This window comes from Zeus faber, assembly GCF_960531495.2.
Source record: "Zeus faber genome assembly, chromosome: 1".
In the NCBI taxonomy this organism is placed as follows: domain Eukaryota; kingdom Metazoa; phylum Chordata; class Actinopteri; order Zeiformes; family Zeidae; genus Zeus; species Zeus faber.
The window spans coordinates 22077938-22102416 of record NC_137193.1 but is presented as its reverse complement, the minus strand read 5'-3'; the positions used below and the strand labels follow the sequence as shown (position 1 = coordinate 22102416).

General features: G+C 42.9%; 5 protein-coding genes across 6 annotated transcripts in view; 2 read left to right on the top strand and 3 right to left on the bottom strand.

Annotated features, from left to right (window-relative positions):
• Positions 1-2380: 2380 nt before the first annotated feature.
• tdp2b (tyrosyl-DNA phosphodiesterase 2b) lies at positions 2381-6905 on the bottom strand. Of its 2 annotated transcripts, none has more exons than XM_080003078.1 (7): positions 6756-6905; positions 4493-4617; positions 4170-4346; positions 3869-3960; positions 3484-3602; positions 3183-3353; positions 2381-2966 (listed from the first exon to the last, which is right to left on the bottom strand). In XM_080003078.1, exons 1-7 carry the CDS (start codon positions 6855-6857, stop codon positions 2685-2687), a joined length of 1068 nt encoding a protein of 355 aa, XP_079859204.1. In that variant the 5' UTR covers positions 6858-6905; the 3' UTR covers positions 2381-2684. The 2 variants fall into 2 exon arrangements, with proteins under 2 accessions (XP_079859204.1, XP_079859205.1); XM_080003079.1 differs by having other exon boundaries at positions 6751-6890.
• Positions 6906-7130: 225 nt separating this feature from the next.
• On the top strand, positions 7131-8450 carry acot13 (acyl-CoA thioesterase 13). Its single transcript, XM_080007569.1, has 3 exons — positions 7131-7303; positions 7735-7919; positions 8027-8450. The coding sequence occupies exons 1-3, from the start codon at positions 7220-7222 to the stop codon at positions 8181-8183; spliced, it is 426 nt and encodes a 141-aa protein (XP_079863695.1). The 5' UTR covers positions 7131-7219; the 3' UTR covers positions 8184-8450.
• Positions 8451-8466: 16 nt separating this feature from the next.
• Positions 8467-12537, bottom strand: cUnh6orf62 (chromosome Un C6orf62 homolog). Its single transcript, XM_080007555.1, has 5 exons — positions 11073-12537; positions 10764-10940; positions 10543-10668; positions 9957-10091; positions 8467-9769 (listed from the first exon to the last, which is right to left on the bottom strand). Exons 1-5 carry the CDS (start codon positions 11199-11201, stop codon positions 9644-9646), a joined length of 693 nt encoding a protein of 230 aa, XP_079863681.1. The 5' UTR covers positions 11202-12537; the 3' UTR covers positions 8467-9643.
• An 870-nt stretch (positions 12538-13407) lies between these two features.
• gmnn (geminin DNA replication inhibitor) lies at positions 13408-16413 on the top strand. The gene is made up of 7 exons (XM_080016171.1): positions 13408-13445; positions 13762-13826; positions 14709-14810; positions 14928-15081; positions 15362-15444; positions 15598-15708; positions 15781-16413. Exons 2-7 carry the CDS (start codon positions 13776-13778, stop codon positions 15943-15945), a joined length of 666 nt encoding a protein of 221 aa, XP_079872297.1. The 5' UTR covers positions 13408-13445; positions 13762-13775; the 3' UTR covers positions 15946-16413.
• Positions 16414-20671: 4258 nt separating this feature from the next.
• The window catches only part of ripor2 (RHO family interacting cell polarization regulator 2), a gene marked incomplete at both ends in the record, with an annotated part of 48564 nt that continues 44756 nt past the window's right edge, over positions 20672-24479 (bottom strand). Inside the window, 6 exons of the mRNA XM_080016828.1 lie at positions 20672-20772; positions 21142-21232; positions 22609-22692; positions 22783-22985; positions 23322-23513; positions 23992-24153. Coding sequence (XP_079872954.1) covers positions 20672-20772; positions 21142-21232; positions 22609-22692; positions 22783-22985; positions 23322-23513; positions 23992-24153 — 833 coding nt within the window. The remainder of the gene's footprint in view (positions 20773-21141; positions 21233-22608; positions 22693-22782; positions 22986-23321; positions 23514-23991; positions 24154-24479) is intronic.

Below are 24479 nucleotides of genomic sequence, written 5' to 3'. Positions count from 1 at the left end.
ATCAGCATCTGTACTTAACCTAGATATAGTTATGCAACAACAGATTCCTAAGGAAAGTATATTTCATAGAAACCCACGCAAGACCCCAGTCTGGGATGTAACTGCACACGAGAGCTCTCGGTACCAAACCACGGGATATGAACCGAAAGGGTCACTTAGGTACTATGAAGTGATTAACTTCCTTTTCTGTTTCAAGTGCATTACACACAAACTGTATTTTGTAATACAGAGAATTTTTACAGTGTATGAATATTGGTATTTATCGCTGTACGATGCTTGTTCAGTGTTATTTATGAGAGAAATTAAACCTGTCAGACTTTTTTTTAAATTCCATTGCTTGTTTATTTTTTTTATGGAAGACTGATAACTCACATTTAAATATACAACATCAGTAGCTCAAAATGTAAAAAAAAAAAATGCATACCCATACATTTATTTTGTTTTGTTTTTCATTTCTGCTGAAAACAAGCACACTATCATATTATTTTAAAACACGTTCAAAATCCAAGTTAATTACGTATTTATCCACAATGAATTAGAATGTTGGCATCAGAACTGATGTGCAGGCAAAGCTAGTGTCCAGTCCCCTCTTCATTGTCCCCAGTTAATGATTGGTAGAACTTAAAGAGACCCTATCTAAGAGTCTGAGTCATTGTCCTCAGTTGGCTTTTCCCTCTATCTGTTTTATATACATGATCTATTTCCACACTGTGAAGCCTAGGGAAATTGTTTTGGATGAGAAATGAATTTTTAATGTACTGTATGTCGAGAAGAAAAAAGTGGTTTGAAAGTCCACTAAACAGATAATCCCCATTTATTATTGGAAGGAAAATGTTCCTCTTTCTGACAATACAATTCTTTTGTAAAGACGGTTCCCATTCGTCCCGTCCATCTAGGCTTGTTGCAGACCGCCAGTCCTCCAAAAAGGATGGAGGTTTAGCAAATAACTCGGCAAGGAAGGCAGCAGCACCAGGACTGTATTGCCAGAGATAATGTCGCTTCTGGGTGTACTTTGTCCCAGCGATTTCCCAGTGAACCATTTACACTTGCCCTTGCCTCGGTGGTGACAGGAGATCTGTACCAGGGCCTGAGTGAGTGTGTGTGTGTGTGTGTGTGTGTGGTATCGAACAGACATGGTCAAAACCCGCCCTCCATTCCACTGCCACCTGCTCTTGACACCCAACCACAGCAGAATCGCGGCATCTCCGAAATAGCCTAGTCTATCAATCAAATAGGAACAAGCCCACATTCCTCTTGCGTTTTATCGCTCCATGTGCTGCCCCGGAGTCCTTCACACGAACCCACTGATCTGTGTTGGAGGGGTGAGGGTCGGCCTTGTGTCTGATCCGTCATCTTCCTCAACCTCAGAGGACAAACATCCTCCTGGAGCTCGCCCGTCAGCCATGGATGTGTCCACACGGAAGCAGGACATTGGCCTTGACGGGCGTCAAACGACAGTGCTGGCCAGCACCGTGGGCTATGCTTTCGGCGACAAGCTCCAAAAATACACTGATGAGGACCCTGGTGTTGGGAAAGCATTTCTCAGGGAGAGAAAGTTGAGTGACTAAGGGAGGAAAGGAGAAGCAATCATTTTGGAATACATATGATCATTCAGACGGAGAGTCATGTGCAGATTTAAACTAATGTGTAGAGGAGGGAGGAATAAGGGATTGAGAGGCCGCTGGCATAAATCACATGACCACTGTCTTGACCAGACAGCTGTTGCCTCCATCTGTACCATCGTAGACCTGCTGCCCCATCTTTCCTCTGCTATTTCTCTGGTTGGAGGAGCGGAAGACCGCGGTGCTTTATTACAAAGTGAGGCAAACTAGGTCACCTCTGGAGGACTGTTTCTAAACACGGAAAACTATTAGAATTTAACCCCTCCCTGAAGAACACAGTATCTATTATGCTACCACCATTATCTGTCATGTTAAATGCTAATGTATTAAACGGCTTTTTAAATTATGTATTTTAAATGTATTATATATATTTAAGTTAACCAAGGCTCATTTATTGTTCTACTTAGTATTTTATATTTCTCAAGTTTTTATATCAAGGCCTAGCCAAACTCGTACCTAACCCCCTAAATGCAACCTGAGGCATCATTCAGGTATTATGTATCCATCCATTTTTCATGTATTAGAGACTTGGTGGTGCATATTTTGCAACATATTCTTTTCCTAAATGCTCACCCCACGAAACAGGGTGTTTAACAGAAAATAAAATATTAATAACCACTGCTCTATATAGAGGTTTGTCAGAGCAAAGTGTCGCTATCGCTCTCTAGTGGTCAGATTGCCAAAACGCACCTTATTATGTATGTACAAAGTACCATTGCGATCAATTATAGAACAAAAGATAGGTTTTACAATAATCAACTGTTTTATTTGGAATTTTTATTTATTTTGGCCTTTCAAGACCTAGTGCAAGTGCAGCAATTAAAGCAACAATCATTCAGGATGAGAATCAATAACAAATCAACTCATAGCCCCGTCATGCCAGGAAACAAGAAGCACAGATGAGGCTAACCATGAGCTTTCAGAGAAAGCAGTGGAGGGCACACACACACACACAGTGCCTTTCAGGGCTGTAATGAAAGCTGTCTTTCTTAAAAGAGAAAAAATATATATATAGATTTACCATTTAAAACGTAAAATCCTGCAGCTTTCTTGTGAGCCCTGCTACATAGCAGAGAAGCTGCAGTAGATTCCCCAGTGATCGCTGGTGAAGCGGCCGCAGTCCAGCTTCTCCAGCCCCACCAGGGCCATGTGGTCCGGGAGCAGGGCTGGGACTCCTTCCTTGGTGGCCGGGCGGACATAGATCCGGTCGAAGCGGCAGCGGCTTACATAGGGGGCCTTCTTGTTGCTGTTGGCCTTGGTGTCCCAGGTGTAGCGGCAGTGCTCCTCTTTTCCCAAGCGCTCCCACACGTCACAGACGCCGCTGGGCAGCCCCACCTTGGCCACCTGGGGTCAAAGTCCACAGAGAGCAGAGCTATGAATGAGCCTGGAGATCATTCTATGGACCATAATGATCTGTGATTGTTCTCATTTTGTCCCCAGTTGTTGAGGGTTTGAGGTCAAATGTCTTTGACCTCAAGCTTTCAAAAAAAGATCAATAAGGGATAAAAAAAAAAAAGACGACTCCTACCCCTGAGCTTGATTAGAAGACTTAAAACGAACCTCTGTGTCTCTAAGATTGGTGTCCCCTCCAAAAAGGACTGTAGTGTCATCGGTCGCCTCCTTCATCCTCTGCATTACCACCTTCAGCTGTTTCATCCGTTCTGCTGCGTGGTCTTTGCAGCTCTCCAAGTGGGACGTCATGAGGCACAGCCGCTGGCCTTTAAACGTCACCTGGTCCCCAAAGAAAACGATATACGGCCAACGGTAAAGAATCCAGGGGAACTAAATCAAAGCAGGGAGTTGGACCAAAAAAGTAGACGTGGATTAGGGAAGTTGTAGTCGAACAGTACACATTACAAACCTGAGCTACGAGCAGGTTCCTCATCATCTGGGTGGTCGGGTAGGCCACAATCTGACTCTCCAGCAGTTTGACTCGGGACTTCTTCAGCATGATCCCAGTAAAGTAACCCTCCTCACCACCTAATGTGCAAATCAGGTCAGCGCAAGGAATCAGGGGGAAAACGGTGTACGTTTTACTTTACTTTCACATGGTTTCATGCCACTTGGATCATAGGATAACCAGGAGAACGTCATTTTAAAAAGGCCATGGAAACGAAAAAACAGTTTCTCATACTTATGGAAGCCTGCTGATGATCACTGTGAGGTACAATTCCTGACAAATGTGCTACGTGCCTACTTGGCATTTCACCATTTTCCTTTACCTACACCATTTGATCTAAATGTACCTTCAATGAACGTGTAGCTTACTGCCCGTTTCTTCAGATACTGGATGTAGGGCGGAATGAGTTCTTGTAGAAACACCACATCAGGAGTGTATCTACACAGGAGGAAGAGCACAATGGTAAAAATATTTCACAGATACACACAAAAAATGGTTTAGTCACCCTAAATGTCCCCCTACTAACCCTACAGCTAAATATCAAATACAATTGTATTTTAAAAAGCACTTTACAATTGAATGATGGCTCAGACATAAAAAAAAAAAAAACAACAACAAAGAGAAATTGTTCAAAAACAAAGCTTCACAGGACTAAGAAGGAGCATAGGCCTCTTGCACGTTCTGCCAGATTGTCCGTATCCAGTCCGTCCACGTTCCAAGAGATCAGAGACAGTTTGCCATCGTCTTTCTCTGGGGATTTTTGTTTTGTTTCCGTTGCGTTGGCGCCACTTGAACAGGCTGGCTCATCCTGGGTCAGGTCTACGCTGCAGGAGTAAAAAAAAATTAAAAATAAATGTTAATTATGTTGATAAGGACTGTGATCAATTGTAAAAGTTAAAAGTCCTGATTGGAATTGCAAAATGAAAGAGCCCAAACTAGAAGGCGTCGCACTTCATTCAAGGTTACCGACCTATCTCCTTGAGACTTGTGGTGAGACTTCCTCTTCTTGTCTTTGGGGCTGCTGTCCTTCTCTGGTGAATCCTCTACCTCAAATAGTTTCTCCATGTCGGTCTCAAAGAAGGAGTTCAGAGCTCTCTGAAAAATGTGTTGACAGTGAGTTTTAAGTCCAAATGAAGAGTTCCCAATTTATCGTACAATATTTTTCAATAAGTTCCCTTGAGGATAAGCCACATGTACAAATGTGTTGACTGAATAATAATTTACAAGCCCCTCTGTTCTCAGCCGTGATCCCCAGGAAATACATATTTATCTTGCACACCACGCTCACGCATCTGGATGGCCAGAAGGGGGCCTATGTGAGAATGCTGTTCATCGATTATAGTTCAGCTTTCAACACCATCGTCCCCACCAGACTGGCTGTCAAGCTGATGGAGCTCGGATTGAATGCTCCGCTGTGCACCTGGATCCTGGACTTCCTCACAGGCCGCCCCCAGGTGGTCAAGGTGGGGAAGTACATGTCCAGCTCCCTCACCCTGAACACAGGATCCCCCCAGGGCTGCGTCCTCAGCCCCCTACTGTACTCCCCGTACACACATGACTGTGTGGCCAGGTCCAGCTCCAACACCATCATCAAGTTTGCTGACGACACCGTGGTCGTGGGCCTGATCACCGACTGCGATGAGAAGGCCTACCGCGAGGAGGTGGCTGACCTGTCACTCTGGTGCCAGGAAAACAGCCTACACCTGAACGTCAGCAAAACCAAGGAGCTGATTGTGGACTTTAGGCGTGGATCACAATCGAGGACGCACGCGCCCTTGTGGATTAATGGGACTTCTGTCGATAGGGTGAGCAGCTTCAGATATCTGGGAGTCCACATCACAGAGGACTTAACATGGACTGTTCACACAGACACTCTGGTGAGAAAGGCGAGGCAGCGTCTCTACCACCTCAGGCAGCTGAGGAAATTCCTGATCTCGGTGAGGATCCTCAAGTCCTTCTACTCTGGAGCAGTGGAGAGCATCCTGACAGGCAACATCACTGCCTGGGTTGGGAACTGTACTGCCCAGGACAGGCGGGCCCTGCAGAGGGTGGTGCGTTCAGCTGAACGTACCACTGGAACTACCCTCCCCCCCTTGCAGGAGTTATACACCAGGAGGTGTAGTAGCAGAGCCCGTAGGATCATGAAGGATCCTCATCACCCCAACAACGGACTGTTTCAGCTGCTGCGGTCAGGCAAGCGCCTCCGCAGTCACACAGCGAGAACAGAGAGACTGAGACTGAGTTTTTTCCCTCAAACCATAAGAACTGTCAACGCTGACCTCACCAGGGGTCCTAACTGAGCCATGCACTAGGCTCCACTACCCACTGTACTGTATGTAGCATACTGTACCGCATACTGTGTCACTGTTCAGGGTTGTTTGTGATGCCGTATTGCTGCGCCGTACTGTTGTATACTGTGCTGTATAATCCAAACACTACCTCACTCTATTCACATTCACATGCCACTTTAATTCACATGCCACTTCAATGCACATATCTGTATATACATAGGCATATTCCTTCTATCTATTCCATTTTATTTCTATTTATTTTTATTGTATTTTATTCTATATATTTTTATCTTATTCTACAAGTATTCAACTTACTGTATTACGTTTTAGGAGTCAGTAAGTCGGTCTATTAGAAAGGAATTTTCTACTTTTATTTTTTTTTCCTAGGACATATTGTGTGCTATCACCGGGTGCGTTGCATTACATTTCACTGCATATATGTATGAAAGTATGTATATGTATGTGACAAATAAAAATCTTGATCTTGATCTTTCCCACAATATGTATAATCTGTGTGCCATGGCACTGTGGGATGTTAAATAGATATTCGCTCTTAATATTGGAGAGTTTCACCCTGTGGGATGAGCCTCAGACTACTGCACATCTTTGAAAACTGAAAAGTGGGTGAGGAGGAGGCTCGTGATGCGGGGATGGCCGTGTGTGTGTGTGTGTGTGTCTCTCTCTCTCTCTCTCACTCACTCACTCACTCACACACACACACACACACACACACACAGTACTCTATCATATTAGCACCGTCTAGCTTGTGTTAGCAAGATGTTTCCATACTGTTGGGTGTGTCAGGATGCGGGGAGTGCAGTGTGCGCACCTGGACGTCCAACACATCCCATTCATGGCAAATCTTGTTTTGAACCCGGTGAGGCCCGGAGCGTTCCGAAGAAACCCAACAACAGAAACCAGTCTAAAGTCAACATACCGCACCTCTATCTCCCAGCCGTTCTCAGCCAGGTAGCACTGAGCCGCGACACTGTCCGTGTCCGTTATCTTCGCAAACTCCTCACAGAGACGATTCTTTTCTTCCATATCTCAGAGAGCGAGTTCGTACTGGTGCCAAAGTTCCATGTGCATCAACTAATGGCGTCCGGGTGAATTCGCGTTACAAAACTTCGTACCCTGACAAATTAGTAATATAAAATAGCTAGCCACTATATATACATATATTTATACATTTAATGAACTGCATGTATTATACTGTAATTCTATTATTAGTGGTTACCGGTACAAATCGCCACGCCACGTTTTGAAACCAACTCGACGGACCGGAACCAACGTTTCATGTCAAAGACCGGAAGTCGGAACGCTTAGTCAGTGGAGCAGCTTCCAGATCAACTTGAAAAAAACATTGTAAACTCTACAAGGTCGACGTTGACTTTGTGATATCGATCATGGTGTCGCTCTCGTTGAATTCGTTAAAGCAGATCATGCGAGCGATGGTAGACAGCCCGGGTTTCGACAAGGTCCTCGGCAAGGTAGGCTGCAGGTGAAGAAACGACCTTTGAGAATGTCGCTATTTGGGTTGTTCTTATCGAAGTTCTCTATGCACCTGCTACTCGCCATTCATACACGATTCAAGATTTCTATTCATCACATGCCGACCATACATGTAGTGAAATGACAAGGGGCAAACACCGAGGGCTGTGCAAAACAAAATCGAAAGATTTTTTTTTAATTAATTAATCAGAAAAAAACATTATATATATATATATATATATATATATATATATATATATATATATATACACACACACACAAGCAAACATAAAATATATAAATAAAATATGTATATAGCGTGTGTATGTATTTACAGTAGTGCAACGATATTTACATAGTGTTCAATAGGGAATACTATTTACAGTTATGAATCCAAAGAGCAATGATGTCTAATCCGGTTGTGCCTCAGGTAGACATTGTGTCTGCCGCCCCAGGGAAGGTGGTGTGTGAACTGAAGGTGGAGGAGGAACATACAAACCGCGGAGGGACGCTGCACGGAGGGCTCACAGCGACACTTGTCGACGTCATTTCGACCACAGCCATCATGTACAGTGAGCGTGGGGCCCCCGGCGTCAGTGTTGACATGAACATAACGTGAGTATTTTAAACAGTGGGGGGTTGAATGTGCATCCATTTGGTGCCATGAAGAATTATGTCAGTCATTGTCAGGATAAGCCTTTTAAAAAATGTTGTTGAAACAGGTACATGAACGCTGCCAAGATTGGAGAGGATGTACTGATCACTGCTCAGGTTCTAAAGCAAGGGAGAACCTTGGCATTTGCAACTGTAGACCTCACCAACAAGTCTACAGGGAAGATCATTGCTCAAGGAAGACACACAAAGCACCTTGGCAGCTAGTCTAAACTGTCCACTCTATGTGCCGGTCTGTAATAACAATATGTACTGAGGGTAGTGTCAAAAAAATGTTATTCATTAAGGTGTCAAATAAGTTTGGTCATTAAAGTGAACTGTACATAACTTTGGGATCCAATGGCTTTGTTGCAAGTTTTCAATGATCACACGAGGCTAGCTCACGATTCCTCTCACTGTTCAATGTTTTTCTGTGAAAGTGCCAGTGGAAATGCATTTACCATAAACTCTGAATTGTTCAATGTGTGCACATGCAATAAATAAAGACAAGTACTTTCAAAATTTGCACTGTATTGGGATATGTTCAGCAAATGACTTGAGAATCATTACAGAATAAACTCAGAAGAATGAACTTTAAACCCTGAACATACTGAATCATAAAGCAAAACAATTTGTGATTTTCATTCTTTGAGGAAAAAAAAAAAAAGTCAAAAGTACCGCTGCAGATTATATTCATTCTCACAAAGATAAATCAGATCAGGTCTTGTTAGGTACATTAAATTTAAACATTAGTTTCTAAGTGTCTTAATTTCCACCAACCCACACCCCTGCCAAAAAAGGAAAACATCAGATTTCAGTAGCTTGGATGAATATAACAAACAGCTTGCATGGAGACAACAACCTTCAGCAACTAACCACAGTGTTGCAGCATTTTGTTTGTATTTCAACTTTCTAGAATTTCTACCAAAGGCCAAACTAGCATGTTTCAGAGGAAAGCAAATGACACAAAAAGTCCAGCATAAACAACCTAAAAGGTTTAGAATCAGAAAGAAGCAAACCTACACCCGATGAATTTGACAAATATTGTTATTGTTATTTTTTTGCTTCTACATGTTTTAACACCTATTTATGCCTGTCCACAATAAAAAAGATTGCTTGAAGTTGCTCTAGAATCCCCCTTGGTATCTCTGACCCCCTCCCATGACAATACTAACAAGCTCCTTTTCGTGACAGCAAGGATTCTTAACACGTCCACCATGAAGACCTGTTTTGTTTGTTCCTGTTGTGATGCAACATAAGAGTTCCTTCAGTTGACAGGTGTTGTCGACAATGCGGCTCCAAGAGAACAACCAACCACTCAAACAAAAAAAATGATTATAAAACAAAACAAAATTAATGTTTGTGCAGGTTTAATGAACAAAACCAGATGGGTAAGAAGGAGGGGTATGGAAGGAGGCAGGTAGGAACGAACACAAGTAGGGAAAGCCAATCCAAAAAAATAGCGTGAGGAAGAGAGAACGCCAGGGGTGAGAGCAAAACCAAAAGACGGTAATCGAATGAGCCTCGCGTCATGGAGGGAAAAACAAATGGGTAACAAAAAAAAGGAGGGATCCAAGCACAAGTTCATTTCTATTGGATGGAGGACAGTGGAGGTGACTAGGTCAACTTGCTTCAGTCAGAGATAGAGGAGGGGGCCTTCCCTAAGTGGCTGGTTGGAGGAGGAGGCCCTAGTCAGGCATGTATGGGCGGAGGTGGTCCTCTATGTCTCCAACACCCCAGCAGGTCAGCTGGTCCTGGGGCAGGTACAGGCAGAGGCTACACAGCTTGAAAACTGTTGCCTTGGTTTTAGGAGTCTGCGCGGCACAAACAGAGGAAAACAAGACAAATGTAAATACATTTTATACTATTGTTGGAATCTGTCTTAGGCACACTTGTCATCACATCACTAAAGAATACTCAATTAACTTAGGCATTAAATTTAAAAAAAAAACCTTCAGGCATGAATTAATACTAAATTTTCCCCCACATTGGCTGACTCACCTGCAAGTGCTGTCTATCCATAAAGAGAAATACAGACTGATTGGGGTTGTTCATGACCATTCCAGCCTTGTCCTTGCGGCCCACAGCATGCAAGAACTGCTTCTCATAGTCTCCATGATGAAATTCAAACTTGGCCTGAAAATAAACAAATAAAAACAAGATTGTTATTATAAGCAATATATACCAGGGAAGGGAATAAAAGTTGTTAATTTGAAAATGGGTTAAAAAAAAAAATAAAAAAAAAGGGAACCGGGAACAGAAACAACAAAACAAACAAAGTTGCACACAAATGTCAAGGCTTGTTACTAGTATCAATGAACTGTTTAACAACTGCAATGCCAATTTCACAAGTACTAAAAACTGCAGTACAAAATTAACAATACAAGGCAGTAGGGTGTCATAGTGTGTCGTTCATGTTTTGTACTCTGAAATGTAAGCCATGTCCTACTATGAGACAATTGTGTACCAATTATGATAACATATGTAATGTTGATTATATATAGTTTTCCTTGATTTTATATCCATTTTATATCATTTTCTGAATATAGAAATGATCAACAATCTGACAAAAGTATTCAGATCTAACCTGAACAGGCCTGAAAGGTTCATCCTCAGCCCCCTTCCACCTGGAGAACAGGAGACAGACAATCTTCTCAATGTCGTTGCGTGGCCAAAGGATGAAATCCATCTCCTGTGTGCAACCTATGACATCCTGGGACAATAAGAAGGGAAACACAATGTTAAAAAATAACACGCAAACCAAATACTCGAGAACCAAACCGTTTTCATGTTTATGCCTTGTCTCACCCTGCGCATTGACTGGTATCTGGGGGCATGCAACTGCACAACATCCTTTTGCAGGAGTTGTATGGAGCTCTCAAGCGAGTAGCCAGAATTCCGCACACCACTGAGGATGTTTTCTTCATAGTTGTTGGTCATCACTGGCACCACTTCAGCAACCTCAAAAAGTGCTGACTTCTTTTTCTGGGAGGGGGGGAATCCAAGCACAAAGATCAATATTGACGTAAATAAACCCCAAAGTTACAAATACAGAGTTAACGGCACAAAAGGTTAACGAGTGAGCATAATTGCATTCTTTAATTGTGTGGGACTCACCTTCTCTTTGAATACGAAGGCTATATAAATCTTGAAGTCAAACTGATCAGCCAACGATTCTCTTTTCTTTCGCAACTGAGCTCGAAGTCGATTCCTGGTTTGATTTCTTCGTGAGGTTGGGTCCCCCATGGTGAGGCTTTGATGGTAGTCTTTCTCTGATACAGAATATTTCCAGTATACTTTTTTTTTCTCCCCTTTTGTCTAAGCCTTGGTATAGATGTAGCTGGCTATTCTGCCTAGAAACAACGCATAAACTGATACTTCACTAGCCCCCTAAAATAGCAACTGAAAAAGGTAGACGAGTCAAAAAAGAAAATAATCCTGGCTAAGTCATTTTAATATTTGTAGAGGGGCCAATATGCAGGAGGGGAACGATAATTAAATAAGACTACATCTCCCTTTTCCTTAAATCTGAAATGTTAGTTTAAGACATGACTTCAATGGGAGTCAGACGCTTAGTCAACATTTACTTGGCACCGAACTCAAATTATTATATATGGTTTCTTTTAGTAAATGGTACTTAGATCAATAGAAAGGGTTGCTACGATCAAAACCCCATACCAATAGATTTTCAGTCTACACGAACTTGCGATCAGACTACTGTTGTATTGCCGGGGGGGTCATATTTCAAAGTCTCTCGTTCTGCATGGCTGTCGTTTTGTGTATCGCGCGTGTATTTTTCAGCAATGACTGGGTGAGCGTGCTGCAGGTGCGGACACACATGGCAGGGAAACGCAGATGCCAGAGCACGCGGGCACCCGATACCATTATTGATCGCTGATAACATTAGTGCCGTCCACTCGGCCCGCGGCCCGTGGAGCGGCCGCTGTGGAGGGTCATGATGACGTCACGCTAACGCTAACTAGTAGTGGGCCTACTAACTAGCTACATCTTACCCTTTGGCTGATCGGCATAACTGAGGCCTAGGTGTGCTACGGTCATCTTTTCACTTGTTTACATTTTTTTCGCCGGATTCAACGCGACGCCCCACCCCACCCCCCGCGCGGTCTGAGACAGAGCTGTTTGGTCCACGGACTAACTGGTTCTGATCGGAGTTAGCATTTTTGGAGGGTTTTTTTTTTGTTTGTTTTTTTTTTAATTTGCGTTGTTTAAAAACATGTCGACGTCGACAACCAACCAGGCGACCTAGAACCCAACGACCGGTGTAACCGAACAACAGGGGCGAGCGGAGTCTCCTTCTCGTCGGGAGTTTCGAGATGTTTTCCTGCTTCTCTTCTTTTCTTCCGTCGTCACAACCGCCACCACCATGCCATGTCAAGATAAATCGACAATCCAGCTGAAGTCCTCCGTTCTATTAGTCGACGTGTGCCGTGGTTTGTCTCCTGGCGGCGCCATAGTTAAGTTGTTGTTGTTGTTTTTTGTCAAACGTCCCCTGGTTTTTGCTTCTTTAAACTCTTCGTTGTGCCTGGTAATGGCAAAAGCCTCGTCGTTGGGAAAAGCTGCCCAAAATGGCCGCACACTCCGCTACAAAGATATGACGTAGGTGGTCACGTGACCGCGTGGAAAAACAACGGCAACACGCGACCTCGTGAAAAAAAAACCGTTTGACGCGTTCCTTTGAAACTCGGAAATTCCCATTTTGTGGGTCACGCTTCCGAGTGGGCTCCGTTAGCCCGAAAACCACGACCGCCCCGCGGTAAATGCGTGTTGTTTATGGCCAGCTGGTGAATACTACAAGATACAAATCGTAGATGACCACGAAAACCAGTGGAGTAGTTTAAAATCGAAGTAAGATCGGTTTCAAACGAATGCCCCTTTTAACGGTGTGTGACGTCGTGTTGCTGTGACGTCAGGTCTGTTGTCGACAGACTCGGACCCGTGCGTTCCCACATTCCATTGCGACTCCGAATTCCGATTTTAAATGGCCGCTTGGACTTTCCAAGGGGCCTTTGCCGTTTTCCCACTAGGACATCGGATTTCTCCGAGTTGGAGAGCTCAGTGGAATGCAGCATCAGCTGAGGTTCAACATTTTTAACAAACCTAAAACATAATACAGTCCACGTCACAAATTGAAAACGAGTAATAATTTAATTACGTCACGTCAATTCGGTCACGCGCTGCTTCATTCGCGTTGAACGTATGACAGCGAATAAGACGGTTAGGGTATAAATATTTGAATTATTTATACACGTTTATTTTATTTTTTTTAAAGCCTTTTGATTTACATCAATTAATTCAGTTGAGCCTTTCTTCCGTTTTGCAATATTCAAATATTAAATCATCAATAAGGTAAAAAAAAAATAATAATAAAATAAATAAAAAAAAGACTCCGGAGTGACGCGTGTACCACGTGACACGACGGGCGTATTTAAGATCCTGGCGCGCGCTCTGAAGGCAGCAGGACGTCTCAAGGTAACGACGACGCCGCCGACACCGTCGCGGTCGCCGGCGTCTTTTCCCCCCTTTTCCCCTTTTTCCCTTCTGTGTCCGAAGCGAGTTGTGTTTACACATATTACTGCGTGTGGCGCCGTTCGTGAGCTGCCTAATACGGAGGCTTCGCCTATTCTAGCCGGCTTGGCCCAACGGCGGCTCGTTAACGTGACGCCGTTAACCGAAACGAGCCGCGGGGGCGACGCGTGTGCTCGCTGACGTCTGCGCGGCGTCCGTTGTGTTTGTCCGCGAGATCAATGCTCCAGTAATTGAACGTCGTCCCGTGATTTATCAACAGGCCGTTCGGGGAAGATGAGCTCCAGAGCCGCCAAGCAGGGGGAGAGGTCCTCGGAGAACATACAGGTAAGTGTCCATGTTTCTATGTGTCGCCGTGCTCGTCGTCTGTGTCGGACCAGCTCTCCCACCTGTTGCAGTCGAGGCCGGAATGTTGACAAGGAACCCCCAACTCTTCCGACTACTTGTATCAAAAAACACGATCACGCAAGTGTCTTAAATTAAGCCAACTCTTCAAATTCCTTTGCGTTGTATAGTCTTTGCTCTATACATAGTGCTTCAGAATGTTTTTATTCTGCATTTCTGACATCTACTCTATCATTACTAACTTTCAAATGTGTTGAAATGTCCTGTCTAGGTTTACAGTAGGGCCACATCTGGCCCCGCAGGCTGCCAGTTGAATATGCTTTATATATAAAGTGGTGTAAACTCTAGCTTAAGATAAAGAAGCTAAAATGTGAGTTAAACACGCTCTTCTACGGTTTTATTTGCGTGCAGCCTCTGTGGTTCCAGCAGAGTTGATAAAGAATCAGTAACTTTCACAAGTATTGAGTTATCCTCTGTGACTGGATTCCTGTCTGTGCCAAACAATAACCAATCTAAACATGGCCCCTGTGTCTAATGAGCTTAGGGAGGGCACTTTCCCATGCCCATTGTCAAAGGTCGTACACAGTAAAATGATCACCCAGAAACGGTGCTCAGCGTGGGACTTTTCACGCAGCCTGGTTGGGACTCAGCTCGCCCTGCCCCTTTCCCACGCTTCTCGCCCCATCCTGCGTGGTGGACTTGCTCAGCGGTCTCACCTGGCACCTCTGTCGGTGAAGGTGTAACTAGAGTCAAGCCTGTAATCTGGCTGGCATGAGGGTGCACACGGCTCTGGGAAAAGTGCCACTTTTGAGGGAGGGATATCTGTGTCCCACTGAAATTTAATGATAACCCTTCACCCTGTAGAGCTTTTTTAAAGCACCCAACCAGACGATGGGCCACACCAGGAAGACCCTGCAGGTCCTACAGCCTTCTGTTATCAACAAGAGCATGGCCAAGGTACCGCAGGTATGCAGAGAACTTAAATTGTGCGGTTCAGATTTGTCATAAACCCGAGTTGGTGTAAATGAGTGCAAAGGATAAATGACTCTGTGTAAAGCAACAGATTCTGCTGATGTTTCCCAGATGGGGAAAATCATTCCCAAACGGAAACAGTGGAGTGTGGACCAAGAAAGGGGCTCAAAGAGGGTAAAGGCAGAAGTCAAATCAACACAAACCGAAACTGATCTGTGCACACCAGATGGAATCTCAAATGAAGCCTATGAGCTTATGGTCAAAGGTAATTTGAGTCTTTATTTTTTAAATGTATTGTATTCCTTTTCCTCTGAAGTAATCAGATTAATGGATATAGTATCTGGTCGATCAAAGGGTGGCAGACCAAGGAACTCTGCAATATAGAGACATTATTAAAGCTTTCTGCGGCGCTTGTGTGCTAATTCGGCCCATCCAGGGCTTGACCACACCCCTTCGTCGGCCGCACCGCAATATTGTGACTTTTGTAAAGCCCACCCAAACCGTTCAGCTTGGTGAATGACTGAACTTCTCTCCTGCTAATCTAGAAACTCCCCCCTCTACTTATTGGAAAGAGGTTGCAGAGGAGCGCAGAAAGGCCCTTTACAATGTTCTCCAAGAAAATGAAAAGGTGAGTTAATTACTGAGCAGGAACTTAATGTTTAGCCATTAGTTACGTGGTTCCCACGCTCCCAGTGATGGACTTGTACAACCCCTGAGCTGACTGCACTTGTTAAACTTGTCTATTTAATTCCTTGAAATGGAATATTTATCCCCCGAACAGTTGCATAAAGATGTCGAGGCCAAGGAAGAGCAAATTTCCCAGTTGACGAGGGAGAACGAGGAGCTGCAGGAACTGGTGCAACATGTGCAGTACATGGCTGACATGATTGAGGTGGGACCCGCATGGATTACCTTCTTTGCCTCAGAGTGATAAATCGGTCTAAAATATATAATTTATTTTCAGAGACTAACTGGGAAGGGTCCCGACAGCTTGGAGGAGCTGAGGGAGATCGCCCTTGAGGAGGAAGGTGCCGGTTCTGATCAGGATGAGGAAGATGAGCCTGACTATGGCAGTGACTCAGAGGACGTGGAATCGGACAATGAAGAAGCTAGGTCCTCAGTGAACTGACAGGAATATTGTGAGGGACTGTCTTTTAGTCTAATTTCTACCGTTTGAATATTCACCAGGGAGCGTAGAACCTGAGCTACACGATACTCTTCACCTGCGATGTCTTGAAGCAGCTTTTGTTGAATTAAAAGGCTGCCCCGTCGAGATGCTTTTGGTTCACCAATGGCATTGTATATTTTATTTGCCATGTATGTACATTTCTTGTAAACTTTGTTTGATTTTAATAACTTCCTGTTTTAAGCTGTGGCATTGACTGCAGAACCTGTTCCATGGTTCAGTTGACTCTGCTTTTGTGGGACTGGTGCCCTGAGCAGGCAGTAGTTGGCGTGCATAATTCCTCAGCTGCTGGGTTGAGGTCATCTAAATTTTCACAACTAGTTTGTCCTTGAAACATGGCAGCTCTGCAGTTTAGCATCACACTGGGTTGGCTGGTGTAATGCAATGTTGAATAAAAGGTGCTCAAATATGTCTAGCTTGTCTGTAATGTTGTACACTGGTACTCTCCCTAAACAGATGTTGGATTATGCCTCTTAAGTGAAACGGGAGCCTCATTTATTAACTTTCTATGCAAATGTTCATGGGAGGTAATGTAACATTTTGGGACAAGTTCTTCTACAAATTCTTTTACCGATACATACTATCTGTAGCTGTTAACATGGTGTACACCCTAGCTCTTTTTACTCACCTGAAAGGTGTAGTCTTGGCTTTTGTGCTTCCAAAATGATTGCGGTCTTGACAATTTGGAGGCCCTTCTTAATACAAGCCTGCCTTGTAAAGCTATTTAGACGGCTCTTGTCAGTGACCAACTAAATGAGAAATCTAAACCACTCAAATACTCTTCACTCAGATGATGGGACAGATTAATATTACACAAGTCCAGTAAAAGTATTTTGCTAGTTAGACGCAAACAGCTGTTGCACAGGCTGCACTGAGACTAATCGGGGATGACAAACGACTTGATGGTCTTGGTGCTGTCTCCATGTAAATACAAATGGACTTATTTTACTAGGAAACAGAACTTCTTATTTTCTGCAGCCTGTGTATGATCATGGAGGGCGGTTACAATTCTACTGAAACCCCACTTGACGTAGGAAGGGGCTTCAAATCTGCACAGCATGTTTTGCCACATGTTTTCAGAAAATTGACAGCTCACAAACTGAGTTGTCTTTCACTTTTTGTGTTAGACCCGTCAGACAAATGCACAAGCACTGGAAAGAGTTTTGCATAATAGCTCCCTGTGAATCAAATGATTGGGGGAGACCAATCAAGCTCAGCGAGACTTGGTGCCACAAAGGTTTGGGCCGCTATGGGCCTATGCCATCTGCACACCAGCATGCACACTGCTGTGCATCCCACAGTTTTAAATTTTGGGTTCAGGCTATTTTATTTTACTCCGTTCCTAATTGAACAAAGCAAAATAAGCACTGTGCGTAACAGAACTCCCAGTCCAGCCCTGGTGTGATGGTGTTATGTCTAGGAACCAAGTCTGCAGTCAAATGAAATGTTTTATCACAAAGTGAGATTACATCGAATTTTCTCAAAAAAAAAAAAAATTGCCCACAACTTTGCTTGTGGACAAAAGTAAATCAGTTTGAGACGGCATTCAATTTTGTTTTTTCTTCTTGACAGACAAAACCAATGAACTGAAATGACATGGCATCTGCACCAAAGGAGGATGAAGAGAACTTTATGATGCTTTCTAATACACACTTTCTATAGTAATTAGTTTGCGAAAGTATATTTTTAATGTTTGGTTCTAGTTTTTTCGGAACTATGTTAAGGGACTGTAGTTCTACCCCTATCCTGCCAGCAGATGGCGCCGTGGTACCTTCAGAGTTCCCCATCATAATTGAATTGAATTCACTCCTCCCTCCATCTAATAATGAATTCTCTTCTCTCTTATACTGGTTATAATGGTTCCTTGACTGCTTAAATAATGCAGAATGGTCCTGATACAAAATTATTAAATATAGGATATAGGATATATAGTATATATTTAAAATACTTTTTTTTTAATCAGCAAGTGATGAAAGCACACAGTGATTAGTTTTCATAAATATGCAAAAATAAACTTTATTGCAACTTTTGATGATATTGATGAATACTGTGGATCCGGATGGAGGAAAAAAAAAATGCACAACTAGCTTAATGCAATCACAGCTGAAGCCATTGAGCACAAATCCTAAACAAACTATCAAATTATTGTTAAAGTCACTGTCTACTTTCAATTAAAATGTCTTGGAATCACAAAGATCTTGAGCCACAGGTTGAAAGAAGGTGACTCATTCAGGAAAGATCCACTGAGCCATGGGATGAGGCAGTGGAACGGGTCTCGTACCAAAATACTGGGACACTCTTCACATCATTAAAGAAGCCAAATAAAAATTTGAGATTCAAATAAAAGATCATATTTTGCACAAAGGGTTAACCAACCTCAGCATAGAAAATAATCTAAAAGCAGCCTATACTTTTAAGTAGCCTTCACACATCTACAGCTCATAATACCAAAAATACATATTTCAAAAAATAAAAAAGATTTCCACTATTTGTTTAAATTAATATGGCTTTTGGGCTGTGCAGCTATAACCAAATGTGATTTTACACACTATACCAATGTTGTTATTTATTCTTATTTTTAAATTGTGCTTCTTGAGGCAGGTATTCTGTCCAAAATGCAGATGTATGTTAAGAATACATTCATAATTGGTGGAACCTTAGAAATCACTCTTTATTTTTTATCTCCTTTGGTTAGATTTAATTACTTGGATAAGAAAGTAACATTTTTTTAAAATATACTATCCCATTGGGATGGGGCCATTTAAGGGAAGAATAAAATAGCAAATCTATAATAGTTTTACACCATAAGCAAATCCTTTATCACAATGTTCTTCAAAATAATCATTCAGTATATTTAGGAACAATTAAAAATAAACTCCAAATCAATTATTAACCATTATTTTGTGGTAATAACTCTGATGCTTATTTAAAAGCATAAACAATTTTCAAATACTAGACATTATCCAAACATAAATAACATTTATTTACATAATGTGAAAATTATCTGCGCTATTATGTAATAAAGTTTAACGCTAAAAAATATTAGAATCCCAATATGTAAATAAACAATAAATAAGTGGAGTGAACAGAGTTGGTATTTTGACTCAGTAGTACAGTTGCAGTGGGTAAAGTGGATTTTGGAGGCTTCGCTGGGGTCAGTTTCCCCCTCACACACAGTACAGGTTAGGAAGTGAAGGAAGCGAGAAATCTTGAAAATCAATGAACAAGACACTTCCTTTTGATAATTCCTCCAACATGAGCCTCATTCTGGAATTGCCTCCCATAGCATTTGGCTACAGCAAAATTACAGTTACACATTTATGATTTCCAAAAACACTGTTTTCATACAGTTATGCAGAAAGTGCCGAGTTTTCTAAATGGTCTTAAACTGCGATTAAACAAGGAACACAATAAAAAAAATGTTGAAAAAATGTGTTTGTGTGTGTGTGTGTGGAATGAGCCTACTAACCATATCAAGGCCCAAATGGTCAAACACACACTTCATCTAATGCCATCATTAATGCACCATTAATGAATCTCATAAAGTATGTACAGAAATAAATTGCACTTGTCAAACTGCAAGTATGAGACTTCTCAACTGATTTGAGTGAATTATTTAACCCGTTCTAACTAATTTTATCCCTGTTCACTCCGAACATTGTCCCCGTTGGTAAACTATAAATCATACTATGAAGTGAGCCTCACATTGGACCCCAGAACATGGACCCCATCTTTTCTTTTTTGTCTCAACTAGACAACTAGACAGCCATACAAACGGCGCTAAGAATCCCTGAAAACGTAAAATGTAACATTTTAAAAACAGAAAAAATAAAAATCCAGTTTGAATACACCAGCACATGTTTACTCTGCCTGTGTAAAACTTGCCATATTTACACGCCTGCCACAGTGAGGAAAAAAATAAAAAATAAAAATAAAACGGCACAAAATGTGAAGACTAATGAAATCACCAACAAAATTATAATACAAAGACCCCAAAGACCAGAATCTCGAATAGCATGACGTCATCAGGATCAGGTGATCATTAAAAGCTTGATATCCATATTGTGTTGCAGTTCAGTTCTCTGAGGCCGTTTTTCACAGTTTGTGGACACCCTGTGGGGGCCGAGGTGTGTGCTCAATCTCACGCTCTGAAGCTCGCGACGGCCGCTTTGGCTGGCTCAGAAAGCGCGTGGGGGGTGCGGGGGGTGGGGGAGGGGTGGGGTGCGTGCACATAGTCAAAGGAGATGGAGGAAGGTGTCTTCTCAGATTAAGGCGCGTTTGCTCTACGCCAGTTTCTTTTAGAAGACATCATTCACCAGAACTGTGCTCAAACTTATTGGTGTGTGTGTGTGTGTGTGTGTGTGTGTGTGTGTGTTTGGAGGGGGGTGGGGGTGTAGCATGGCATGTCTTCTGTCATTGTGTGGCGTGTCCATTATGATAATAAAGGTTCAATGATGTCCCCTTGTATCGATTAGAAGAACAGTTATTAAGAGCAGTGTACCGATGCATTATCAAAGCGCCACTTAACAAATCCGCCAAGTGTGGATGGATGGAGGGATGAGTGTATGGATGGATGAGTGGATGAGTGTATGGATGGAGGAGTGGATCAGTGGATGGACAGATGAGTGGATGTGTGGGTGGGGGGGGTTAAGAACAAGGGTGGAGGCCCTCAAAAGGCGGTGGTGACAGCGTTGCCTCGCCGCGTCCTCAGACGCATCATCTCCCCCGGCACGGCGTCCAGCTGCTCGTACGCCAGCTGACCCTCCTCACCTGACACGGAAATAAAAAAATTAAAAAATTAATTATATATATATATATATATATATATATATATATATATATATATATACATACACACACACACACACACACACACACACACACACACATACATACACACACACATACATACATACATACAAACATACATACATACATATGTATATGTCATCCAACACGGGCTCTAAATGGCTCAGATTCTTTGTTTAATTATAACAGATAGATAGATCCAACCCCTAACCCTAACCTAGAAAGGAACAATAAACAATATAAATAAATATAATATAATATTGTGGTGTTAATAGTTATCTGTTTGAAACTATCTGTCTTTTTGTTGCTTTGGTGGAGTCTCTCACTCACCAAATGTGAGGAGGGTTTCTATGGCAACGTGACGCAGCTCCTCATCAGCTGAGTCACACAGCGCCACCACCGCCCTGATACTCTCTACGGCCTGAAGAGAGAGAGAGGAGAGGGGGGGAGATGCAAGAGGTGCACAAGGTTAGTGATCGTTCTTTTAAAGATTGTTAAAAAAGCAAGCAAAAGAAAAATCAAGCACCTTCCTTGCAACCTTTTTTTTTTAAGATAGTCATTGTAAGCCCAATGGACGCCCAAATGAAGCATAATAATAATAATGATAATTATAATACTACGACTACTAATAATAAATATAGCTGCATGGCAGCAATGGACCAGGTTCCCTGAATGACAAGGAATGGAAGGAAAAAAGCGACATTGTGCGCACTACGTTCAGCCACACATTTGTAACACCTTGCACTTCTCTAGCTCCACCTGGATGGCAGCAATGAGCCTTAGACTGAAACACCGTGGGCCAAGAGGTGTTTTTTTTTTTGTGTCCCTGTGGTTGGTTGGGACCAGCGATATGACAAAATGGAACTGTGCCTCTGAAGTTGTGCCATGTGGACAGTACAAAAAGCCTTAAAGGTAGAGTCTGTAATGTGGGCAAACAGTGACCTCCAGGCCAAAGAGCCGCTCTTGGTTTAGGCTTTGTGTAAATTTTTTGTTGTGGACTGATATCTTAATATTTTCTTCAAATATCATGATATCACCATGTTACTTGGTAGACATGTGAACCATCGTGTTTCTGGCTGCCCTGAAACATTTCAAGTGGATTTATTACTGTCATGAGATTACAGAAAATGTCATGTTTTTGCCAATTTTTTAAAACTGATTGCCTAATAATTGAGCCAATTTTTGACCCATCCCTAAGCTTTTCTCAAACTATTTTCATGCGTATCCTGTGGACCTGCCCTGCAAATTTTGATTCTCGAGAAGAACATTTTTGAAGTTTTTTCAAAAATTTCAAAATAGCGGGAAAGAATTATCGTTGGACCTTATAGGTCCCAATTGCAAAATTGTTCAGAATGTCCAGCTGCATATGTGTTTAAAGCTTCACTTCGCCCCCTATGGGCGAAATGGACAAAAAGTTACCAATGTATGGACGAGTTATTGGACAAAATACAGGAGAAATAAATAAATAAGCAAACAAACAAACAAACAAATAAATAAACAGATAAATAATAATCATAGGAATTCCAGCAATTACAATATATTTCCCTGCTTTGCAGTGGAACCCTAATAAACGACAACTAACGTAGTTAGTTGGCCCAATGAACAGATTCTTTGTTCGGCGTTTCAACCGGTTTCCCCCCCAAAAGATTGGTAGATTGGCTGAAGCAATATCAAAAATATATCAAGGTTTCAGTATAAAGCAAAAAGGTCAGAGAAAACAATATTAATTAAAGTACTAAAAGAGCAGGGAAAAGAAATGGCACTATATGTAAATCAGCTGAGGTGTTGTCCACTGACCTGGAGGCAGCTGAGAGCAGAGCAGGCGGCTCTCTGGCTCTGGACTCCAGCCTCCGACAGCGCCTGGATGAAGCACTCGACGGCCTGTTCACATTCACATGTACAGTAAACAAATATCCAAGGAATCCTAAATCCCCCAAAACTCTCCAGAAGAAGCCCAGCAACGCTACCGACCTTGCTCCTAAAGTGGGCGTGCGAGGCAGCGGAGGAGAGGTAGGCGGAGGCCGCCGCGAGGACCTCGGGGTCCTGGGCGGTGAGCAGGGAAGCCAGGGCCCTCAGGGTGGACGCCCGGGGCCACAGCGAGGACGCGGGGACTGCATCCAGTTCCGAGAGACACAGGGCCGAGTCCCCTCTTCCCAGGGCCTCGGAGAAGACGCCTGAGCAGCACACAGACATCACGGAGAATGAATATCGCTCTTTCTCTCTCTCTGATGATTTATAATATTATTGATATTATCCTCTTAATTAAAATCTTTGGCCTTTGATCCACCCACTTTAGTTTTATAGTTCGAATAAGAGTTTCATCTAAATAAAACAAAACAGAAAATAGAGCAATATTTAGCAATGTTTCTTTCACATTCTCTCATAACAGCAAAGTCTTAAGGTGTAATAAGCACACATATCCTTCAATTAAGTATGTTTGAGAATGTAGGTAGAGTAGTAACCCATGGCCAAAAGATATTATTATTATTATTATACTGTTATTACTCTACCCTCTCTGGCCAGGTTGAGCAGGTGTGTCTCCATGTCCTGGACGCTGTGCTGCAGCACGTAGCTGTGGAACTGAAAGACGGTGAGGACGTCCTGCGACAGCGCCGTGGATGTGTGGGACGCGGGGGACGCCGGGAGCAGCGCCGCCGCCAGGTCGCTCCTGTCCACCATCTCCCCCACCACCACGCTGATCACTGCACCCAGGGAGGAGGGGGGGGGGGGGGGTCAAATACCGCCACGACACCACCCCCACAGTGGGGTGGGGGGTGGTACTGGTTTGTGTCATGATTACACTCTAATGATGACTCTCAAAGTGTTTTACATTAACAGAAGGGAATCAAATAATAATAATAATAATAATAATAATAATAATAAAAATAATAAATCAAACAAGCAAAATGCATTTACTGTAATAAAAATAGGTAAATATGAGACTCCATTTCAGTTTTTGGTCGTCAATTCAGACCGAATCACAATCATGACCCAGCGAACGATTTTCAATTTAATTTCATCATTTCTCTTGAATTATCGGCTTTGAAGGAAATCAAGTGGCTGTTTCTGTAATATGCGATCGATTTGATATGTTATGTTGATATTCTCTGATAGCAGCGTTGCCATCAGTGCTTCCCTCATAAAAGAAAAGATGCAGTAGTTAAACAGTGTTTTGGTCACCTGTGTCGGCGGTGCACGCCTGCTTCTCCTGCAGCGTGGCCAGGTACAGCTGGTTCATGTGTCTGAACACTCGGTCCAGCGTGGTGTGGAACAGCGCCTCCGAGCCGCTCCAATTGCACCACAGCGTCAGCAGCGCCGGCCGCTCCGTCAACCCGGGCACCACTTTCGAGAGAAAACTGGATTCACTTTTCATATGAGACCTACAGAGTTCTATGCAATCAGTGGTGACCAACCTGGTTTTAACTGTGGGCCAACACATGTGTGGCCTTAACTGTATTTCACTGTGATAAAAAAAACCCCACAAATCAAGGCTTGATTTACGTACAATAATATGTATACACCTATCAGCCACAACATTAAAACCACCTGCCTAATATTGTGTAGCTCCCCCTCGTGCCTCCAAAACAGCTTTGACCCGTTGAGGCATGTACTCAACGAGACCTCTGAAGGTGTCCTGTGGTGTCTGGCACCAAGACGTTAGCAGCACA